The following is a 22811-nucleotide window of genomic DNA, read 5'->3' on the forward strand; positions in this document are numbered from 1 at the left end:
TGTCAGACTTGCTATGTGGACTGAGGGCAACAAGAGAACAAACAATTACAGCTCTGTCTCTTTTCTCCACTTCATCTTTCCTCCATCTCCCTCTATCTTTTTTCCTCTTTATCTGACCTACCCTTCTTCTCTTGAACGTACAGCGCGGGGGAATTCAGACAACTCGTCTATGCTGCAGCGCTCAGACTAAATAGGATTACAAAGCAGGAAGCGTCCAACCTGTCCACAGTTACAGTATACACTCGAAGAACCGTCATGTTGGCTTGGAAAAGAAACAGTACGAGTTATGAAACAGGACTGATCTAAAATCTACTTTATTTAAAGGCGAAAAGTAAGACACTACTCTTACCTCCACAAATGATGGCCAAATACAAAAATAACAGAAATATGAGAAACGTCTTTCTCAGTTCCATGTAAGTCAAACTTTATCTTTATAGCTGAATCTCTGCAGAAATCATGGTGACATGAAGTGAAGGGGAACTCTTTGCGTTAACGTATGCATATACGTTAACATCCTTCCTTAAATTGCTTTGCTTATTAGCCATCATAACATTCAAAGACAAACACAAAGACATAATGATAAATGCATTTTCAATGTAACTTTTCAAAAACTTTCAAAGTCACACACACACACACACACACACACACACACACACACACACACACGCACGCACACGCACACGCACACGCACACGCACACACCTCTTGCCTCCTACCATCAACTCATTTCCATCCTGTGTGCACCCACATAACTTTCTTATTTTGTGTCACAGCTAAATGTTCCTTGAAGACGGCCCAAGTCTGATTATTGCTGATGCAGGCCAATGAGACCTGATGCTGAGGCAGCAATAAATCTCTACTTTAGTTCCAGAAAAGGACCAGCGTAGCCATATCATCTCTATCTGCATGAATATAACATGAACAAAGATAGGGGGGGAAGAGGGGGGGGAAGAGGGGCTCTGGGATAACATATCATGAATATTACAACATAGTCTAATATTATCAATATTCCAACGCTGTAATATTCATGAATGGCAGTAAAGCAGAGAAGAGGCCCGTGTTAAAGAATTCATCCGTTTGCTGAAATGTCACTTTGCACAAGCTTGCCTGCAGTCCGAGCTGGCCTGCATTCTCTCAGGTGCGTGTCTGCATGTGTGTACATTATCATAACCAGACAGACAGGATAGCGTCTAGACACCTTCAACCCCCACCCCTGTGTCATAAAGCCAGACTTGCCTTGACTCTCAGAGTGATTGAACCAGACTGCAGGGTTAATGTCAGGATTTAAGTGAGTGTGTGCAACTGTGAGTCTGTGTGTATTGACTGAGGTCAGCTGGGATCAGCGTGAGTAGATGTGGGGCGAGCAAATGAAAATACATTCTAAATAGAACAGAAATGCTCGCGTGAATTGTATGTGTGTGTGTTACTAGACCTGTGGGGAACCAAACTCTGTTCACACAGTCACATGGTTGGGTGGTCCTCCATGAAGACTCGGGTATAAACACTTGAGTTCAGCTCTTTGCTTGTCTCGCACTGAGAGATCATTATTGTAATTACAGCAATTGCTTTAAAAGAAAGACAGCCTTCTTTAAAATGAAGAAGTGGGAAGGCCATTCTATTCTTTTTGAGCATGCTTGTTGCAGGCATGTTGTTAACAAATGACCAAAAGACAGACAGTGAAAGCAATTTGGCTGAGCATGCAACAACAGGGTGGAAACAAAGCCCTGCAAGCACCCTCACCTAGCCAAAGGCACAAGTGATCGAAGCACTGTGATAACAGTGAAGGATATGGTTACAGTGAGGCTCATAGTGGTTCACCAAGCAGGGTTAACCAACAGGCCGTAACAACCTAGAGCATACAAGAAGGCTGTGGTAATGTCCTTCAACCTCGAAGCGGAGTTTTGACAGTCACTGGCAATGAAGGCCGCTGTTAGCCTCATCGCCATAAAACATACACGCCATTGTGGTCACACAGTCAGAGGAAACACACTAGTGGGCTGTTGTGACACTAATATTAGAGAAAAAAAATTGGACAACAGGACAGACAATTACACATATGACCCAAGGACAAACTGGCAAACAGACAGCTGTGGTACTGATATGATGTACCATTCTTTCACAGATCCTATTGAAACAATAACAGGCTGGACCAATAAACCATGAAAAGCTGCAAACTACTAAACTCTACGTACTGTGGGGGATCATTGAAGAGTGACATATCCTCTGTGGCACAGAGAACAAACAAACAAAAAAAGCAGATTCAAATACACCGAGGAGCTACACTGGGAGTCGACACCTTCCTTTAAAGCCATGAATTAGTACACAAACATACAGATAGACTTTTTAAATCCTTTTTAAATGTGAGCTGAAAAGTGTGGAGTACAAAGGAAGCTGCCTTCGTCCATTACTGTTACTTGCCTTAAATAAGGCCAAGATTTCTACGTATGCAGATGACTCAACACTATATGTCAGAATTTAAAAAGAATGAAAGAGTTTTGAATTTGGGGCTGCAATCATCAAATAACTGTGTAAGGACCAATAATTTGGTCCAAATACAAACTGCATAATATTTGGTCCAATTAGAAAGAATTTACTTTTAAAGCTATACATAAATGGCATGCTTCACAATTCCACAAGAACTGATATCATCTCATCTCAAATCCAGTTCCACGTGAAGCTTCTGGATGTCAGAAATACTCACCAATTCACTAAATATGTATTAACCCAATGAAGTTATATAGTAGGGAGGAACTAATAAGCTTGGGGGTGAGAACCAGAAAAAAACAAAACAAACAACAACAATAAAAAAAACGCAGGGAAGTCTACAAGTATCACCAGGAATACTGTGAGCTGGAATGTTTTCACTGGATTTGTCGACAAGAAGAATATAAACTGTTGAAGCACTAAACTGAAAACAACTCAAAGCTCAAAAAATAAAAATGCTAGTCTCAACATAAATGGAGAGTTGACACACACACACACACACACACTGACTCTTATTAGCCAAAGGCAGCTCAGCCAGCCATCCAGACACATAGATCTTTGTCAACTTAGCAGGGGGGTTATGAAAATTATTCTGCAGTGTTCGTTTCTCTGCAGGTCAACATCACAGGTTGGCTGAAGCTAAAGGCGAGAAAAGGTAAAAATCATTCTCAGGTCTGGGTGAACTGAACAAGGGAGAGAAAAAAGAAGAAGAACAAGAAAGTACTAGTAAATAGCTGGGAGAGTGGAACAGAGGCAGGGAGAGAATTGGAGAAAGATAAAGACAAAATAAGACAGAGATTGGACACAGAGAGGAGAAGGGAGCGGAGGGAGCAGAGAGGACAGACAAGACCAGAGGAAGTGACAGAGGTGCGGGGAGAATACGGTAAAGATGGGCAGATGTTAAAGGGAGACAAACAACAAAGCATGGCGTCTCTGAGACTGAACAACAAAACAGCGGAGTGGTGGAAAAAAACAGAACGAGATGGGAGAGGGGTGGAGGAGGAAGAAACGAGTGGGCTTTCATCAGTCTGTCTGTGCGTGCGTCCTGGCACGTGTTCATATGAAAAAACAGACATCTCCTCCTGCTACCACACAGGGGAGGTAGATATAATGTCTAACTTTTGAGTATGGGTAGCAGACACCTCCCAGACACAGGCTCCAAACTCTGTGGCTGCTGTGATCAGCCAAAAGGAGACGGCAGGGGATGCTGTGGGTGGAACTCAGGAAGCCCTGGGAGACATGGGGAACATCTAGACTGCAGTTGCATTGTCTGCTGGGGCTACACAAACACACGGGGTCCAAATGGTACGTGCAGAATGATTGTGTAATGCACATGGTTGTACCTCAAAAGGAACCTTTCAACACTACATGGTCAGATCTATATGGACAACTCATCATCACACCCATTAGGTATCAATGCAGATGCCGTTCCAAAAACAACATGCTGCCGTAACACGCTACACTTCTGTTTTCAGACTTCCCCACCAGACTGCAGAACGTGACTTCTAGGATTGGCTTCTAGGATTTGACTCTGAACATATCTCCATTTTATACCAAAGAAAGCTGATAAAGTCACAGTTCTGTGCAGGCTAGTTTAGTTCTCCATGGTTAACTAGGTAAACTATTCCCTTAGGGTCCCAATTTTCTCTTTCGACATGTCAAATGTTCTAGAAGTTCTTGCCATAAAGACAAAAAATAAATATGGTTGCATCAAAGGAATATTTTCACCCATGTGCTTTTCCTTATTGCCTATCATATTGACGCTGTTACAATGACAGTGTAACAGTGTTACCCTCCTCTAAGCTTTATGAGGTCTGCAAAAGAACAAAACCTCTGGACCAAAATGTTAGAATTCAGCCAGCTCCAAATGCTCCTTTTTTCTATTCTTTGATCAGTATGATGTCATAATGTGGGGCTATCCGTATCAGGGTCATCTCATGGAAGAAAAAAAAAGCTCTGTGAGCACAGGGAACATAATTTCTCTTGGTTGCAGGAGGCAGCGGATCAAGAGAAAGTTGCCTTAAAGTTGAAACTGCTTGTTTCTGACAGCAGATGAGCTGCCAACCATGTCACAAAACATCACCACACTGCATGTTTAATGTGACAGACTGCGTCTCAGACTAGAATCAAACCAGCAAACTTACTTGCCAAGCAAAAGTGTTAACCACTACAGTATGAAGGTCCCTACATGTTCTACTTGGTCAAAGTAATACCTGAAATTGCTAAAGTAACTTTGAGGAACACAAGATGCAAAAATGTGCAAATATCAGGATTTGTTTTTCCTCTGTGTCCATTCAATATGTGAATTTTTGGTTGGAGGAAAAAAAACAAACAACAGAAGACAATGCCGCTTTTTTGCTGTTAACGTATGTTATCACATACTTTAGTCCACAATCACTGGGATTTCTTGAACTTTTTCCAGTTCTCACACTCTTTACTTATCTACAATCAAAATTTCAACTGAAATGAATTAAGAAATCTTCCTACTTGAAACCAGGTGGAAAACTAAACAGAAAAAAAATGATTTCAAACACTGATAAGTAACCATTGTGAGAACCTATTTCACACCTCACCAAGAGAACCACATACTTTAAAAAGAAAGAGAAACAAAACCTGAGTAGACCTGCTAGAATGTGAATTAAAACAAGGACCATCTTCAAAAGACAAACAGCCTCCTCCTCTCATGTGTAATTACACCCCGTCTGTTTGTAATAACTCAGTTTAATCTGCACCGTCCCCCCCACACGTCCGCCTGCAAATCATAACTGGTTTCCATTTTGGAAAAAGATGGCTTCTCAACACCAGCATATGCTTGCGTGGCATTTTATTCTGCTATGACTCACTGTCATACTGGCTGTCTCTCTGCTGAGATGGACTGTCTCTCTCACTCTCTATTTTTGTTTCTCCTCTCTCTCTCATTATGTCTGTCTCTTCTCTTCTTTCCGTCACCCTCCTCTTACACTCCTCAAGCCTGTATTTACCCATGTGTTCCTGTCCTCTTTTAATCCGTCTATGCTTTCCTTTTCATCACTTATCGCTCTCCTCCTCTTCTGTCTCTTTCAGCCTCCTCTCTGTATCCCACCTCTTCCCAGTCTATTCTCTCTCTCTATCTATATATACACTTTTGTCATCATTTCTGCCTCCCTCTCTCGTATCCCACCTCCTCTATGTGTCCTACCTTCCCTCCCACTTTTTCCTCCTTTCCCACTCCCTCCGACTCACAGATGAAGGGGTGTAAACATGTCTTCCACATGCGGTCTCATTGTGCCAAGCCAACAGAGCAAAACAACCACGCTTAAGTTGCTCAATAGGCTTCCCCATATGACTAGCGCCTCCTCCCTCCTTTGCTCCTATTTCTTTTCTTCACCCCCCCTTGGATTGAGATGCTTAACAACCATGAAGCAATGCCTAGCAGGCAGGATTAGGCAGGAGCGATAGACGGAAAAGAGGAAGGAAGAGAGAGTTAGAGACCAGAAAGAAAGATAAAGTCGGTGAAAGTGAGACAGGAATAACGAGAAGTGAGAGACAGAGGGAAGTGAAGGGGGTGGGAGGGGGATATGAGGTGGAAAAAAAAAAGAAGCAAGATTAATGAAAGTTTCGGGTGGAAAAAAAAGTCGTATCAAAAAAAAGTTTTTTTTCCACCCTCACTGGAACACTTGCCCATGACCGCAGGGTGAACTTCGGTGCGGTGCTGAGCAACAGCTGCCGACAACAGAGGAAACTACAAAAAAAGAAAAGATGCTGCAGAAGAAGTAGAGGCAGGGAGGCTGGCGTAGCGCATTGTAGGGAGAGTGCAGCGTAGACCCATTCTCTAGCTAATGGTGGTGGTGGTTTGGAGATGGGCACGATGTTTTAGTCTTGTTGTGGGGGGAATTTGGGTATAAATAGACCCAAGGCTACAGGGGTAGGGGTGAGATGGGGAAGGTGGGGAGAACGAAGCGATTCAAACAGAGGGGAAGATAGTTATGTGTGGAGAGCAGCTCGTGTCTTGCTAAAAGGAAATAAAACAGCGGTCCTCTGGGCAAAAGACCAAGCCAAGATGCTGCAGCGTTATAGTGCAGCCATACCTCAGTGGCTCGCAGCTTCACTTTACTCACATCGGAGAAGGAACGGCAAGAAGTTAAAGGCTCACTTCATCACACACCGAGCGTTTCTTCTTCAGTCATGTGTTTATACACCACTCTGTTTTTAATCATCTATTAATCTCTGGCTCTCTTTCACAGCATGTCTGTGACCTGTCTTCCTCCCCTCACCCCCAACCAGTCACGGCACATGGCCACCCGTACCCGAGCCTCGTTCCGTCTGAGGTTTCTTCCTGTTGAAACTGAGTTTTTCCTTCCCACAGTCGCCAAAGTGCTTGCTCCTAGGGGGTCATATGATTGTTCGGTTTTTCTCTGTATCCATTATTGTAGGATCTACTGTACAATATAAAGCGCCTTGAGGTGACTGTTGTTGTGATTTGGCGCTATATAAATAAAACTGAATTGAATTATAGAGGGTGGTATGATTATTGGGGTTTCTCTGCATTACTGTGGGGTCTTGTTGTTGTGATTTGGTATTATATAAATAAAAATGATTTACGAAAAGTCTCAGAGATGGACACTTTCAAAACTGGACATATTTTGGGTTGGGGGAAGACAGCCGATTCCATTTTGGATATGGGTTTTAACGTCCGTATAAGCTAACAAATATATGGTGTAGAACACATTCACATTTTTAGCTCACACGGTCATCTTTGTTGTTAAAATAAAGATTCCCTGCAGGACACCATACGGACAAGAGTCATACTATCAGTCTCAATCGTGATGCATCCCGTTTGTGACAGCGGGACCTGTGATCATGACTGGAAAGTTTGTCTTTGTAGTTGAACAGGACCAACAACATGGCCACAAACTCACTGTCAGTGAAAGCAGACGATCATTCAATTTAACTGAACCTCTTGAACCATTGTGGAGACCTCATGGTTCAATAGATGTCAGCCAGACTCATGCAGTTTGTGATTATACATTTCTGTCTGCGGTGATAAGGAACAATAGCTTACTGACAAACTGGAAATCTCTATCCATATTTGACAAGCAAATATGGACCCAAATACAGGTAAGAAGTGTACAGAATCACTGCGATCTCTGGTAGATGTAATGGTATAGAGTACAACAGATCATTGTGCATTGTGTGATTCATCACACATTAGTAAAACTTAGACAACTAACTTTAACTTTATTCAATCCACAGGTTCTATACTGGACTCGGCAGCTTACGTGCGTACGTTGGTGGGGCAGGTTGTAAACTATTTGCCCCTCCATGAGCTAAAGTGCTCCCAATGGCATCCTGCCTGGCAGCTCCACCACCAGAGTGTGTTTTTGTGGACAGTTTAATAAGACACACATTGTAAAGTGCACAGTTGAATATACAAGTGCAGACCATTTACCATTTTAATATTAAGACAGCATTCTTTCTAAAGCAAAACAGTTTGAATCTAACTGCCTCCTTGTGTGTGTTTTCATGTGTGGCTCTACTGATGAGAGAATGGATTGATTCAGCTGAGGTCAGGCATACCAAATGGAATAAAGTGCTCCTCTCGTGTGCTTTATGAAATAAAATTCACTTTCTAGAGTCAATACAGAACACAGCAGAGCAATACAGACTCGGCAACCCCCCCGCCCCCACCCCATCTCTTTTTCGTCTTCTTCCCTCTTTTCACTTCTGTCTTGCGTTCTCCTTTCTTTCCTCCCACCCACACCACCCTCTTTTCTCTCTCTCTTCTTTCTCTGTGCTGAAGCACCACTTGGGGAGTTCAGCTCAAGGCGAATATTGGAAAATGAAAAGAAGCTCCTGACTCGTCGAGGTAAAACTCTTTTGGGCGACACAAAGACTGAGTGTAACCAAAGATACCAACAACTTAGCAACTCCCACTCACAAGACACACTTTTATATCTTTGTGTAACCTTTCAGCACTGCTTATGGTAGTGGCTTTCCCTGGGTGGGGGGCAAAAGTCAGCTGGAGATTGCTATGACGTTCTGCATCGCCCAAGTCTTTGGACAGCTTTGAGGTTTCCAAGTACAGTCTTGTTTCTTTTTAGAATCTGCAGTATACTCCAGATAAAAACTGGGAGAAAATAATCTATCGCCGGATGGAGATGCAGTATGACTATGTATGACAAAGAAAACTGCTGAGAGGGCATGCCTGCCTAAGGACTAACACGCATATAGACACACTCTTTACTCCAGCACAGACATTCAACCACACTAGCAGACATTTTCTCTAGCAACAGTCCAATGCTCACATATTAATGGGGGGGATACAGTCCCACCCACCAGCTCACACACACATACAGACGCAATTCATCATGGGAAGCAAGTTTCTTATGAAGAACCATAAACTCTTCCCATTAGGATTCTTATCTTGTGAAAATATAATAGCTGTAAATGAGCAGCCTGAGGTGCTCAAACTGGTCGGGGACTACGGGTTTATGGAAAGAATCGTTATTACAGCTACAAAAGCACCGAGTCTTCCCACCAGTTTAAGACATTAGAAGGTGTAGCTTTGAAGGATCTCGTTTAAAAGACAAAAGAAACGAGTCTCGTGATAATGGGGAGAATTCTTGCCAGGTATCCTTTATGAATCCTTGCCCGGTGCAGACCTTGGTGTAGGTGATCAGCCAGGTTAATCTGGCAGACAGATGGGGTGGGCTGTAGGGAAAGCAGGGGCCATGTACTGCGATAGTGCTGGGACGGCGCTGGGCTGGGCCAAGCCGGATGCTGTGACTATGACCTATATTAATAATTCACACACACAGGATTTCCATGCTGCACAGAGCAGGATCCCTAATCATCGTTAGCACGTCTAGCCAGGAGACACGTTAGCTTCCAGTTATATGCCAAGAATGAAAAAGAGAGAAAGTGTGCCACGTGTCTAAATTAAACCTATAACCTCCACCTACAGGGAATTCAAAGGAATAGATTTGTGTGGTCAGTGTGCAAAATTCAAAACGTGAACACAAATGGCCCCTTAAAATCCGAGTGTAATACTTTCAGTTGGTCTACATGATATATTTATCTTCTTGGCTGATCTATTATTTCCATGACAACCGGTTTCAGCATGAACACCAACTAGTTATTTTCACATCAGTTTAAGTTTGATAGGAGCATCTTTATAAATCAGCACTGGAGATAATGCTCACAAATGCCTGTTCTGTCAGTGGAAGGGCTTTGATATTAATAGGTAAGGTGTGGGCACTCGTGGAGCTGTGTGTTCCAGCACAGAGGTCTATTCAACACCTGGTCTGCATAGCGTGTTCCTCTGTATTTTTCCTGCTCTTCCCTATCTGTCGTTAATAAAAATTAAAAAAATCAAACAAACAAAAACAAAAACACAACAAGTCTTTCTTAAAGCTCAAACAGGAATTTGCAGGGGACTATTTTCAAGGCAAATTCATCTACATTTGGAGTTCCAGCGTGCATTTCATGCAGTGCGAGTGTATGCAGGAATAAATGATCCGCCCCTTTCCTCGAGGAAAACCAAAATACATCCTATATGTCTACATAAGCTTGCAGGCTAGACTGCAAATGGAAACAGATGATGCTGCTAAGAAAACTTAGTTATCAAGACAATGGCAGTCGAAAACACTTTGCATGACAAGCATCAGATACATCTGGGACCTCCAGCGAGCCTGCACGGAGGGAGGGGAGGAAATGATGAAGAGAGAGAGGGAGAGAAACTGAGAAATGCTGTGTTATGGCTGGGGGTTGGGAGTCAGAGAGGTATGGCAGGCCAGACTAGACACTCTCCATCTCCCTCTGACCCCCTGTCTGAGTCTGTGGCTGTGTTAGCCAGTGAGCAAGTGTCCCCCCGCCCTCTCCCCAGCCACACAATAGAACAGGCCCTGTGCCTGATTGGGGTCAGCTGGTGGCTGCCGAGGGGGAGAAGCAGAGGAGGAGGAGGCGGGGGTGCTAGGTATCAGACACCGCTGTCTGACTTGTGTGTCTGGACTGAGAGAAAAGGGACCAAAAATCAGACAGCCCTCTGAATCGCTAATGAAGAGCAGAGGAGCACAGAAGCAGTGAGGGAGGAGAGGAGGACGCAGAGAAGGATCTGGGCAACCAGAGGCTTCTTTTTTTTGTCTCCCACACACATCCTGTACCACTTAACTCCCGGCTGGGAGGTTAAACTGGGTTAAAATGTTAAAAAATAAAAAATGAAGTGAAACACCCCACAGACATCACTTGCGCAAAAGAGATTCTTGAGTTGTAAGAAAGTACAGCTGTGTGATCTGTGGATCTATCATGGACCATCAAGTTAATACCAACTACTAACATACATACAGAAAAAGGAACAGTCACATTTACGTAACTACAGAGATTTTTCTATCCCTTTCTTTCTTCTCCATTTCATCTTTTGTTTCCCAGTCTTCCATAATCTTTAGAATTTCCTGTGATAAGGTCAGATCCATGGGCCTTATTAGGGCACAGCCAGTGGCCCAGCTGGCACAGGCTGTGGATTTACCCCCAGGCAGATCAGTGGGATACGTTACAGACAGCGAAGCTGAGGGCGAACAAGAGTGTTTGAGAGTACGCCCAAGACTTCTCTGAACACGCTGGTCACGAATATGTCTCAATAACAGGAATCTGTAGTTACTGGCACATACTAGCAACAGTGTCAACAAAAACCAAAAACCACCCACCCCCCCCAACACAAACACAAAAAAAAAACAACAACATGTGATTTAGAGGCTTATTAAAAGAAATAATGGGTCATTTAAAAATGAGATCATAAAACAACATCGACCATCACAGGGATAATGGTCAACATGGGTGCACACAGAACTCTAACTGCACTAACTGCCTCTCTGTTCCTCCAAGAACCTTATAAAAATAATACAATCTTTTAAAATAAGATAATAATGGATTAACTGAAAAACAGTCAGGACACCTCCTGGCGTTCTTCACATTGTGGCTAAACAGAGGTATATGTTGCACTGAGCCAAACCCCGGTGGTGCTAAACAACATGCTGCAACACTCGCCAATTACTACATATGACAACTGTTGTATTCAGGCAATTAAAAGCAAAAAAAAAAAAAAAGACCTACTTATGGTCACAGAAGGAGCCCCTTCACTCACACAATCAGTGTCTTGCTGCGGTAGAAAATGTAAACTTTTGGGTGTGTGAGTACACAGGCGTGTTAGATGTCCCTCTAAAACCAAAATATACCTATTGTACTGAAATCTATATGGATGTCAAATTCCCTGCCAAAACAATGCGAATGCTGACACCTGACAGGAAGTGTCAGACTTTTTAAAGTAGGAGTGAAGGACAGAAGACCCTCTGGAACCGTCGGCAGCCTCCCATCTGAGCTGTGTCTACCTACCATTCAGCCATTAAAACGACAGTTTTAAGAAAACTGACAGTAAGGTGAATGTCTAAGTACAAACAAGGAGCTCATTTTTTGACAAATGTTTTTCCATGGGACTTTTCTGATGTTTGTTTGTGGACAGCTTGGTATTCTTACCTGTATTTGTCTGATTATCATGTATTGCTAACATCAGGTTAGAAAGGCCGAAAGTCATCAGCACTGCACAGAGTTTAACTTGTTAACTGTGCAAAAATCACAGCTCAATTTTTTTTTAGGATAAATGGCAACAAATGCAACAGGTGAGACGTCAAGAACTCTTTGAATAACAGAATGATTCAACGTTAGCAAGTTTTTAGGAAGCTTAATAACTCTGTTTTAGACATATCATTATGAAAAATGGATGTCTGACTTTGTGACTCAGATCCATCCTTGAGACACCCTCAACCAGGCAGGAGCACCAACCAGCACATAAAACTAATGTAAGCAGCCGTGTTGACACACAAACTTTGGACACCTAAGAGAATCGATGTGGGTATAATTATTTGCCATATTTATATTTATCACCATTTAACCAGCCTTCAGACAGCTCTTTCTGACAATATTGCAGTATAATCCACCAGACTTCACTGACGAAAGCAGTCATTTCAATTCGACTGCTGCCTCAGTTTGGTTTAGTCCCTGACCTCAGAGCAAAGAGAGTTTGAATTACTACATGGATGTAAACCATACTCTGTATTTTTCTTCTGTACAGCAAAAGCTTTAAACAACTTTTTCCCCCTACGTATGTAGGAGTGCTCCTTGACACACGTAGAAAATATACAAAATGCTGCTTTATGCATCATCTTCTTCATCACAGATTAAAGTTCCAAATACATTAGCTAAACTTCAAAGAGCATGATGCAAAACACCACGTTGTACAGCTGTCAGCCCTTTTATTTTTATAATAGCTGAAACAGCATATATCCTGTCGAGGTCTTCCCTTCTGTTACAGACTATTTGAATATCAGGGAGTTATGAAAAAGCTAGGTTTTCTTTGTGATCATAAAAATGGTCGACCATGCATATCTGTCTTGCAGAAGAACTTTGTAAATGTTGTCTGAAGCACTAAAGTTCCCATAGTAAGTGTAGAGGCCTCGACTCCCCCCCCCCCCCCCACACACACACACACTGGTGCCACCCCTGTGGAAACTTCAGCATGTAAGCCTCTCAGAATCCAAGGAAAACCCTGCAAACCACTTGAAGAGACATGTCATTACTCCACTGTCTGGGTGTTCCTGCTCACATAAACAAACGGATTACCCAAAATCTGACAAACAGCGGGTGGCACAGCATTTCAGTTGATGTTTTTTTTCCTTTCTTTTTTTTTTTTTCTTTAAATTTCAAGGCGGTAATCGCCACTTTGTTTCAAGTAAGGAGAGGAGACGAGATGTGCAGTCAGACATGGTTTCACAAAGGCTAATAGACATGCCAACCATCTCGTTTGTCTCGATGCTGGGAAAAACAGACCTGCAGCATGAGGGGGAAAAGGGGGCTACTGTCTGCCAGTGTGTGTCTGGAGTGCAGCGTCTTGTTTGACTGTAATAGGTCCCCGTTCGTGCCCGTAGACCTGGAGTCATAAGACACGCAGCAGACAGCAGGGCTGATTCATTCACCGAGCTCTTTAGCATCTCAGACAGTCGAACTGTGTGTAAATAGATGCTGACAGAGACAGCAGACTACTAACCGACCCCACCCCCACCACCACACACACTTGATGGATGGTCTGTCTTCAAACACACTACGACTACTAATCTGCCCTAGTCCCAAGGGCATTTTGGGAACTAGGGGAGGAGGTCTGGAGTGTGTGTATACGTGTGTTGGGGGTGCAGAAACTAGACACAAAGGGCGTCCCAGCAGCCAGCAACTAACTTGTGAAAGGAGCAGCGAAGGTGCTGCTGGGACGAGTGGAAGGAGGAAGTCGAGGATTGACCTTTTCAGCAGCTTTGGGCTGGGGAGGTTGCCTCCTGAACTTGACCTGTTCAGCTGAAGAAAGACAAGCTGCAGCTCCAGGGCTGCATTTTCCAGTGTCTGGAGCGTCAAGGGTTGTCAGTTTGATTCCAAAACCACAGGGTTACAGAGTCGGGAGATAAGAATGTTGTTGAGCGTGGTCAAGCTGATTTAAGGCCGAAAACTGCAGAAAACAAACCAAAAAAAGCAAAGCAAAAAAAAAAAAAAAAAAAGCGTAACAAATCATACCCCTGCTGCGCTAACATGACATATTAAATATTTTATAACATGGACTCTAACAAGAGGCTCTGTAACGTGGAGACCGAGACGCTCAACCCAAACAAACAAGAGCTGTCACACGTCAGCGACAAAGCTGCTTTCCATACCGCTGTAGCGCACTGCAAACAATCAAACTTGCTTTAAAAAAAAAAAAAAAAAAAAAAAAAAAAAAAATTGCTGTTCGTAATATTCATGCCATGTTTGTAAAACAGTGTGCTAGGACAGCGGTCCCCAAACCCCGGGCCTCGGACCGGTACCGGTCCGTGAGAGTTGAGGCTCAGGTGTGAAATGTATGGTTTTCAGGGTTTTTATCGGTTTTCAGCGTTATTTTGTTATCGTTTTTATCGTTAACTCTGTTTTCCTGGGTCTTTTCACGTGTGTTATGAATAAATCTTCTTTTTTCGGTACCGGTACTAGTTTTATTTTGTTGTATTTATCCGCGACACCTTAAAGGCCGGTCCGTGAAAATATTGTCGGGCATAAACCGGTCCGTGGCGCAAAAAAGGTTGGGGACCGCTGTGCTAGGAAACCAATGAATGCTAACAACCTGAAAGGGGACTTACTTCTAAAAAACAACAAGCTAAAAGTGAGTAAAAAACAAAACCCAGTTCTAACTCCAACACTAGGTGAGTGACCTGGTGGCAGTTAAGAGACTTCAACAGAGTGTTGAAAAAAAAAAAAAACAATATTAGAGCCATCTCTATTAGTTTATACTCTGCTAATATATTATCCTGATTACTATTCTAAGTCTAATTCAAGTCCAATTCAAATTCAGTGAAAGATGCACATTATAGCCAGTTATCACAAAAGACAAAGAGCTGCAAATCCTTTTACGTGAGATGCTGCAAAAAAAAAAAAAAATAGCTTCCTGCAGATTTATATTATATGACATATAAATATATAAATTTTGACTAATGCTCAAGCAATTGGTCAAACCTACATCAAACGTCTTTACATTTTCACAGCGGCTTTGCCCGAAGGTGAGCTAATGTTACTCTCAGGTCTGCTGGTGTGTCTGGAGATCAGCTCTGTGGTGTAGAAACTGGGTCTGGGGACCCCTCGTCACCAGCTCTGTACCAAAAGACAAGGAGCTCTTTCTTAACGCCTGCAAGTTGAGCACTGCTGTTCTACTGCTACACCCCTCAGCTCAGGAGAGGTGGCAGACTAAATAAGTCCCCATTGAGAGACACTTACCAAGTGCAGAAATTCCCTGTGAAATTAATTACAAGAGCAGTGATCGCAAAATAAATCTGTTTGTGGGGGGGGGTCTTTTTTTTTTTTTTTAAATGCTGTTGTTTGGTTGTCCTCGCCACTCCCCTCCCCAAGGTCCCTGACTTTCTATGTTAGAATTCATTAATAACATGCCTAAAAAAATAAAAAATAAAAAAAATAAACTAATTCCAAATCAAAAACACCTCTACAAACAAACCCCCCCATAAAACAAAAAAACCCTAACCCCAAACACACAACAAAGAGCTTAGTGAGAGATTGGATTGGCTGTCTGGCTGCAGACTGCAGGGTAAATATTGGCTGAGCCTGAGAGTGCCTGTCTGTGTGCGTGTCTGTGTGTATACATCTGTAAATGTGTGCGTGCGTGTGCCCATGTGTACATTTTTGCGTGTGCGTTTGAGGGAGAGTCAACAAGTAGCCGTGTGCGTGTTTGGCCTGAGGTAGTTGACAGATGACCCCGCTGCCACCTACACACTAACACCACTCACACACAGGATTACAGATCAGGCCATTTACATCCGTCTGGCTGGCTTGCCCCCGCTGCAGGCTAACTGTTACATACACACAGCGCAGACGGTCACTTAAGTCTCCGATACAGGGACCAGGACATTCCCCAGAGACAGATGTGTGTTTGTGCGTGCTTCTTAAGAACCAGGAGGATGATTCTAGGAATATTCTACACAAGGGTTTGTATTTTGTATTTTGAGTTTTATTTTCGACACATTTGGTCGCAATATAGTTACTGTGTACTGTATAAGCCAGGCTAAAGGATCGATAATTGCGACGCAATTGCTTTTTCAGTCCAAACATAAGAAAGACTGTTAGGTACAGGCTCACAATCATCTATTGGTCCCCGGCATCTCCTCAACCAATGACATCACTCAGGTTTGGAAAAACAAGGAAGCTACAACTGGTTGTATTGTGGCGTCTGCCATGTTACTCGGTCAACTCATTATCATGCTTGCGTCTGACTCTTACCTAATTGAATGATGCTAGGGGTGCAACAATACTCGTATCAATATTGAACTGTTCGATACAGTGCTTTTGGTTCGGTACGCATATGTATCAAACGATACAAAATGTTTTATTTATTTTATCAACTTTTCTTCTGACGATGCTGTCTGTGTTGAGCGCTCAGTGGATCTGCGTTCGACTGATCTGCCTAGGCTGCACTGTCGAGTGCAGATCCACTGAGCGCAGCGCAAGCTAGCAAGACAGAAGCTAAGCTCGTTGCAACATGGCAACTGCCTCAACGCTACCCGAAATTGAACCTCCCCCACCCTCATTCAGATCTGGCGTTTGGAACTATTTTGGGTTTCATGTGAAGTATGACCCTGATGGTAAGTGCGTCATGGACAAAAGTAAAACAGTATGTTGGATGTGCCACGCAATGCTCAATTGGTGGGAACTAGTGCGTTAGCGCAGTGAGCTTGTTAACGTGTTGACGCCGTCCAGCCCCACGCACGGGGCGATCCGCGGTAACTCGTTAACGGAGATTTGCTGCGTTATGGCGTTAATGTCATTTTAACGAGATTAACGCTGACAGCACTAGTGGGAACACAATGAATATGACTGCACATTTACTCCGACATCATCCTAGTGCAAAGACAAGTGGAAGCAGACAAAAACAACAAGCACGCATGCTACAAACTTTACCCGAGTCATTAGCACATGATTCTCCTTATGGGGACCTGATATGTTTAATATGCTGCTGAGAATATAGCCCAGAAGAAGCATATAGTATAGCTTTTATTTTGGAAAGAGACATTTCTCTGTAATAAACTCTCTTTTCCAAAGATGAGTGATTTCTCGATCAGATTTATTTATTTATTTTTATTATTTTGTTGTTTCAGCAACATTAAATTTAAAAACTGTTCTTTTGAGTTAAAATATATTTATAATTTTAATAAATGACAAATTAAAAAGGCATGAACATTTTTTTGTATCGAAAAAATATCGAAAGTATTGAACCGAACCGTGAATTTTGTGTATCGTTGCACCCCTAATGATGCCATTATGCAGCAGCTGATCTGCAGCCTTGTCCCAAAATACAATCTTACTTTTCTAATCAGTTTTCCTGATTTAACCATTTTCAATCCAGATTACAGAACCAACCACTGCATTACTATTGAGACATTTCCCAAGGTTTTGTAGAAACACGGTTTGCACTAGGTTCAAGTAGAATGATCTAAGGCAGCTGACATATAGTATTTCCCCTGATAATAGCAATAAGAGACAATATCTGATTAAATGACTTAAGAGTGTAATATGTTTGCCGAACACATGTTTGCAGGGACGACACCTTCAAAAGAAAAGGTGAGCCACTATCCAGTTAAAGCTTTTATCGCTCAGCCTCTTTAGCCGGGCAGCTAACTGTAGGTTAAAGCTAAAGGATGCGCAATGACTGGTGCTGCTGTGTGAAAACAGAACTTTAAAATACCATGCCTACTATATGAGATAAATGCACCACACAATGAATCCAAGCACAGCAACAGCTAGGAGACTAACACTTGTTAAGAGGTCTCTGCCTTTCAAATCCTACATGTGAATCCCAGTGTAGGCTGAGGTTCGGTTCCTGGCCATGACACACTGTCTGCGCTGTGATCCCTCTATGTTCCAAGTCCCTTTCAATTTTCCTCCTCGTCTGAATGAAAGAGGAAACACACCAGTGAGACGCCTGCTCCGCTTTATAAAAAAGGGGAGAGAGAGGAAAAAAAAGAAAAGAGGCAGACTGTAGCTCTTTTCTGCAGCCAGAGAAATCATCAAAGCATGAGCTGCATTATTCAGCCTTGCCGAGTCTGCATGACAACACAGCCGACAAACAAGAGCTCTTTTCAAACCAGACGGCCACTACAGTAGAACACAGCTATTTCAAACAACTTGTGAATGGAGCTCCCTCCGACTAGTGAGACATTAAGACGAGAAGAAATGCACTGAAAATACCAGGCTAGCATTTATTCAAAGTTGTGTGAACCCACAATGCAGTTTGTTTGCTAGTTTAATACTTTGCAAGTGTCAATCAGAGCAACCATTCCACTTTTTCCCTCCTCTTGCTGCACTGCTCAGTCTGAGACAGTCCTCCTGGATTATCTAATTAGGCTCCGTGCTGTACCAGTCGATCTGTGCGTGCACCACTTCATGCCTGACTATGTGCTTTTCCTGGCTAGCAGTACCATGATGCCACAGAAAAACAAATGGAGGAACACCAGTCCGTCTGCCAGATAAGCGCACAGGCGCGCACACACACACTTACTTCTTGGTTGCAATGTGGCGTCAGCACAACCACACTCTGCTGCCAAATCTGAATCTAATATCCTGTGTTCACCTCATGTTGCCCGGCCCTGGCCTCGACCCCAGTGGAAATTACACATCAGTGTAACTCTGTCTGTCCTTCTGTCCGTACGTCTGTAGCTTGTCTGCGTGTCTGTCTGTCAATATATCTGCCTGTCTGGCTCTCCCGCATCTCTGTTTATATCTCTGTCGGTACTTGCCTGGCTGCCTGGTTGTGAATCTACCCGCCTTGTCTGCTATGTGCCCGTCTCCTGTTTATTTGTCTTCCTCTGTCTGTCTGTAGACCTGTCACACTGCATGGATACACTCACTGTGCGTCTGGCTGTCCTCTGGTGTCTCTACATGTCTGCCTGCTGTGCTTTTTTTTTTTGCTTTTTTCCTGAATGCTCAGTCATAAAGAGGAACATCTGCAGTGGATCTAGCAGGCAGCAGCATTAGAGCAGAGCTGATAATGATAGTTTCTCTTTGGGCCGCTCAGAAGGCAGACAGACATAACATACCATTCAAGCGTTTCCTGTCTGTGCTGACAGGCAAACTATTTAACCCTCTGTGGTGAGCTCCGAGAGCATTTGCACAGCCAGGCAGCCCTATAGGGTCATACAGTGCCACTGTAAAACAAACTTCAAGTGAGAAAAAAATACTACTTCTGGAAAACGCAGTAGATTATTAAAAGCTTTTTTAGTACTAAGCTGGAAGTACACACATATTGATATTTCTTAATAAGCTAACTGTTGAGTATTACAGTGTAACCGATTAATAGTAATGGGCACCTAAGAGCTTAAACGTACGCCAACGCCTGACATAAGCACTAAAAAGTCCACACGGTGTGGTAGAGACACACTTTAAGTCAAATACAGACAATAAAAGGAGGTTATAAATACCACTAAGTGCTATGAGGTCACCATAAACTTTCTGCTGGACAGCGCAGACATGCTGAAAGTCCATACAGAAGAATTATCGGTTTCCTCTAAGGTATTTAGAGCGGCCCACAGCGAGTTAATAGCAGAACTGTTTAACCGTGTTGGATGAAGACTAAGTCTGATTTGTTGTGCTTCTGTTGCCACACTGGAGAGTGCACATAAAACGGATTAGGCACTAAAGTCTGTCTGTCGGTAGGTTTTTAAGGTCAGGAGAACTCGTAAGAGGAGCAGCTAATGTTACTCACATATCTCCATTCCCTGTGGCTGGGAAGCGGTGCAGTTGCAGGAGCAGGTGACATTGGAGTTGCCGGGGCCGCCAGGAGCCGTTAGGTTTTGCATGGGGCTGGGCAGACCGGAACACCGCTCCGGGGAGAGAGCCGCCGCCGCCGCCGCCGCCGCCAGCGTCGGGGCCCCCCGACGGGAAAACAACGAAAAACTTCCAGGCAGCAGCAGCAGCAGAGTCTGCCGCTACAAGTAACTCCCGACAGTTTCGCTTTAATTATCCCACGGCTTTTCTCACGCCATAATTCTCTCGGAGCGGCTCGGTGAGAGAATCACTGGGAGAGCTGGGGACGAGCCATTGCCTGTGGCTAATGCATTGTACGGCTTTTTCCGTTCCTTCCTCCGTCGCTGAGAGCAGCTGTCTTTACCCTACTACAGCTCGGCAGACACGGCGTCCTCAAGCCACGCCCGTAAACTGACAGAATGCCGCAGCGGCCTATCAGAGAGCTTCAGGGGAGGGACAGCGACGGGGTGGTGGGGGGTAGGGGAGGGAGGAGCCGCTGCCTTCAGGAGCGCTAAGAAATATCACTACCCTGACTTTAGCCAGCTAGGGGGAAAAAGCAACAAAATAAACGTAGTCCCACACCCTGTATGTAAAATTGACACTAAATCCAACAAATCTTCTAATTAATGACCATCAAATGCATTCACATTCCCACATTTTAATATGACAATGAATTGTAAGAGGAGCACTTGAAGGCAGCAATGGGCAGAGGATGGGACAGCGGCTGTACTTTATGGTAGTGTGCACGCGTGTCTGGGTTGCAGGGGGCAGGCCGCACATTGGTGAGACTGAAAGGGGTGGCTGACCTGACTTAGAAATCTAGCAGACGGGTCGTGGTTGACAATGGCTGTAAGAGAAAGGAGTTGGGGGGAGAGAGGAGGGCTGGACCTGGTAGGTCTGGTGTGTTATTTGGGGAGGGTGGGGGAAGCGCTTCGAGTTTCACTCCCTTGTTATGGCCGGCCACAGCCAATATAGTCGGCTCTTTAAAGGGGCTAACCTTGAGGTGACCCCCCCAAGCTAGTCTTGTGGTTCAGGGCCACATGTGCAGCAGAGAGGCAAACCCCCGCCCCCAGCACATCCCTGCTTAATCTAACCAACAGTGCAGCCATTTCATCCAACACACAAACACAAACACACACATACAGGATCTATAAATAAACCGAGCTGCTCAAATCTGAGAGGGGCTCTGAATGCCACTCTAGTCCAGGAGGTTCCCAAGCTAAGGTTCAGGGACCAAGCAAGGTCATCATAGAGCTTGCAAGTTTTTGACTTTATTTGTGCAGAGGATAAAACAAGTAGTAGGTTAATAGTCTCTTAGCTGGTCATATTAGATTCCTGAATTTGCAGGTGAATCTAAAAATACTATAAAGGATACTCTAATATACTATAAAGGATATAAAGTATACTTTATTTTGAACACATCATTGAGGCTGTGCAAGAGAATTCACATTGGATTTTTTTAAAATTATTTATTATTAAAAGATCTGCTCTACAAGGAAACACATTTGTGTATTCTGCTATATTTTGCTATAAGTGTTGTAGGAACTCTTGATCTAGTAGTCCTGAAGTCACTTCCCCCCCCATCCTATTGCTGTTTGGAACCATAAGCTGTGTATTAAAGATTTCTGGGCTTCCCACATTGGTCACTGCCATGTCAGAGTGCCATGTCAGTAAGATTAGCAAACTTGGTTAGCAAGCTGCATCTATAAATCATGTGCCTGTAAAGCACAGACACATATTTAGTTGAGGTGATGCTTTATCCATTCCAAAACCAGTTTTCATGTATGTTTCTCTTGATTTAACGTCCAATTATGCCTAAATTTCAGCTGTGTAGCTGTTGATTTGAGGTGAAGTGGAAGAATGTTTCTACTACTTCTACCAGTATCACTGACAGCAAAAACGCCACTGAGTATGATGGTGCCACTACCATGCTTGACAGTTGGTACAGTGTTTTTAAGTTTGAAAGCCTCACCTATAATCCTCCAAACATAAAACATACATCTATTCAATGTGAACAAATAGCTCTTTGTTTTGTCTTTCCATAATACTTTTCTCTAGAAGGCATTAGGCTTGTTTATTTGGACTATACGAGTGCCAGGTCTGTGCCAGGAAACCATCCAGTGGTCAAATATCCAGCCAGAATTATGCCAGAAGTTTGTTGATGGCAAACCAAAAGCATCTGGTCAAGATGCAAGTTACTGTTTAACCAAATATTAGTGGTGTTTTGAATCTGAATTTATTTTGGATTTTCTCCAATTTACACAAACTTGTGCACCCAATACTTGTTCTTTAAAGTCATTAAATATGTATGCTTTACAATCATTCCTCTCCAGAAACACCTAAAGTTACCATGACCTCATGCCCATTATGAACATGTGTAAATGTCTGACAATCAAGTAACTGCAATAAAATAAGAGAACTTCAATCAGCAAAACTGAGTTTTGGTTGGCTTGTACCGCAGAGCATGCTATTTATTTTTATTATTGGTCAGATAATTCCAAAAGGTACCAACAGCACAAAAACAATCAGGTGGTCTAATTCAGTGACTTGAATTAGTGTAGTTGAAACCGAGCAAACAGCTTCCAGCTACCAATACTTTTGTTGGCATACCTGTCCATCAGAATGGCAACACTGGTCTCCACACCATCCCAGTACAAAGTCATTTTGATGGATGACTTTGGGCATTTTAACACAAAAGTCTATGGGGACTGACTCACTTTTGGATACAGCCTCAAGTGGATGTTAAAGGAACTGCAATTTTTACTACTTGGACATTAGCTTCATTTTCAGTCCTCAAAGTTGCCATTTATGTGGGGAAAAAAATAAATGTAGCAGATGGACGTGTGACCTGCTCTAGTATAAATGGAACCTCATCAGTCTGTGCACATGGAAAGCACGAACTGGCAACAAGTAATTATATGAAAGACCAGAGATGATGATTGGAGTAATGAGCGGGCCAGGCTTACAGCCTTTTACCAACTGCA

The 22811-nt window shown here is 43.3% G+C and overlaps 1 protein-coding gene across 3 annotated transcripts in view; it reads right to left on the minus strand.

Annotated features, from left to right (window-relative positions):
- The window catches only part of LOC308405059 (low-density lipoprotein receptor class A domain-containing protein 4-like), a 285430-nt gene that overhangs the window by 22704 nt on the left and 239915 nt on the right, over positions 1 to 22811 (minus strand). Inside the window, exon 1 of one of the 3 annotated variants that reach the window (XM_080895463.1) lies at positions 19787 to 20186. The exons of 1 other annotated variant lie outside the window; for it this stretch is intronic. In XM_080895463.1, the coding sequence (XP_080751589.1) occupies positions 19787 to 19880 (94 nt within the window). In that variant the 5' untranslated portion in view covers positions 19881 to 20186. Of the gene's footprint in view, positions 1 to 18932; positions 19051 to 19786; positions 20187 to 22811 lie in introns of those variants that run through there. One more of the 3 variants, XM_080895464.1, reaches the window with a different exon arrangement.

The sequence above is a fragment of the Rhamphochromis sp. 'chilingali' genome (assembly GCF_963969265.1).
Source record: "Rhamphochromis sp. 'chilingali' genome assembly, chromosome: 11".
In the NCBI taxonomy this organism is placed as follows: Eukaryota; Metazoa; Chordata; class Actinopteri; order Cichliformes; family Cichlidae; genus Rhamphochromis; species Rhamphochromis sp. 'chilingali'.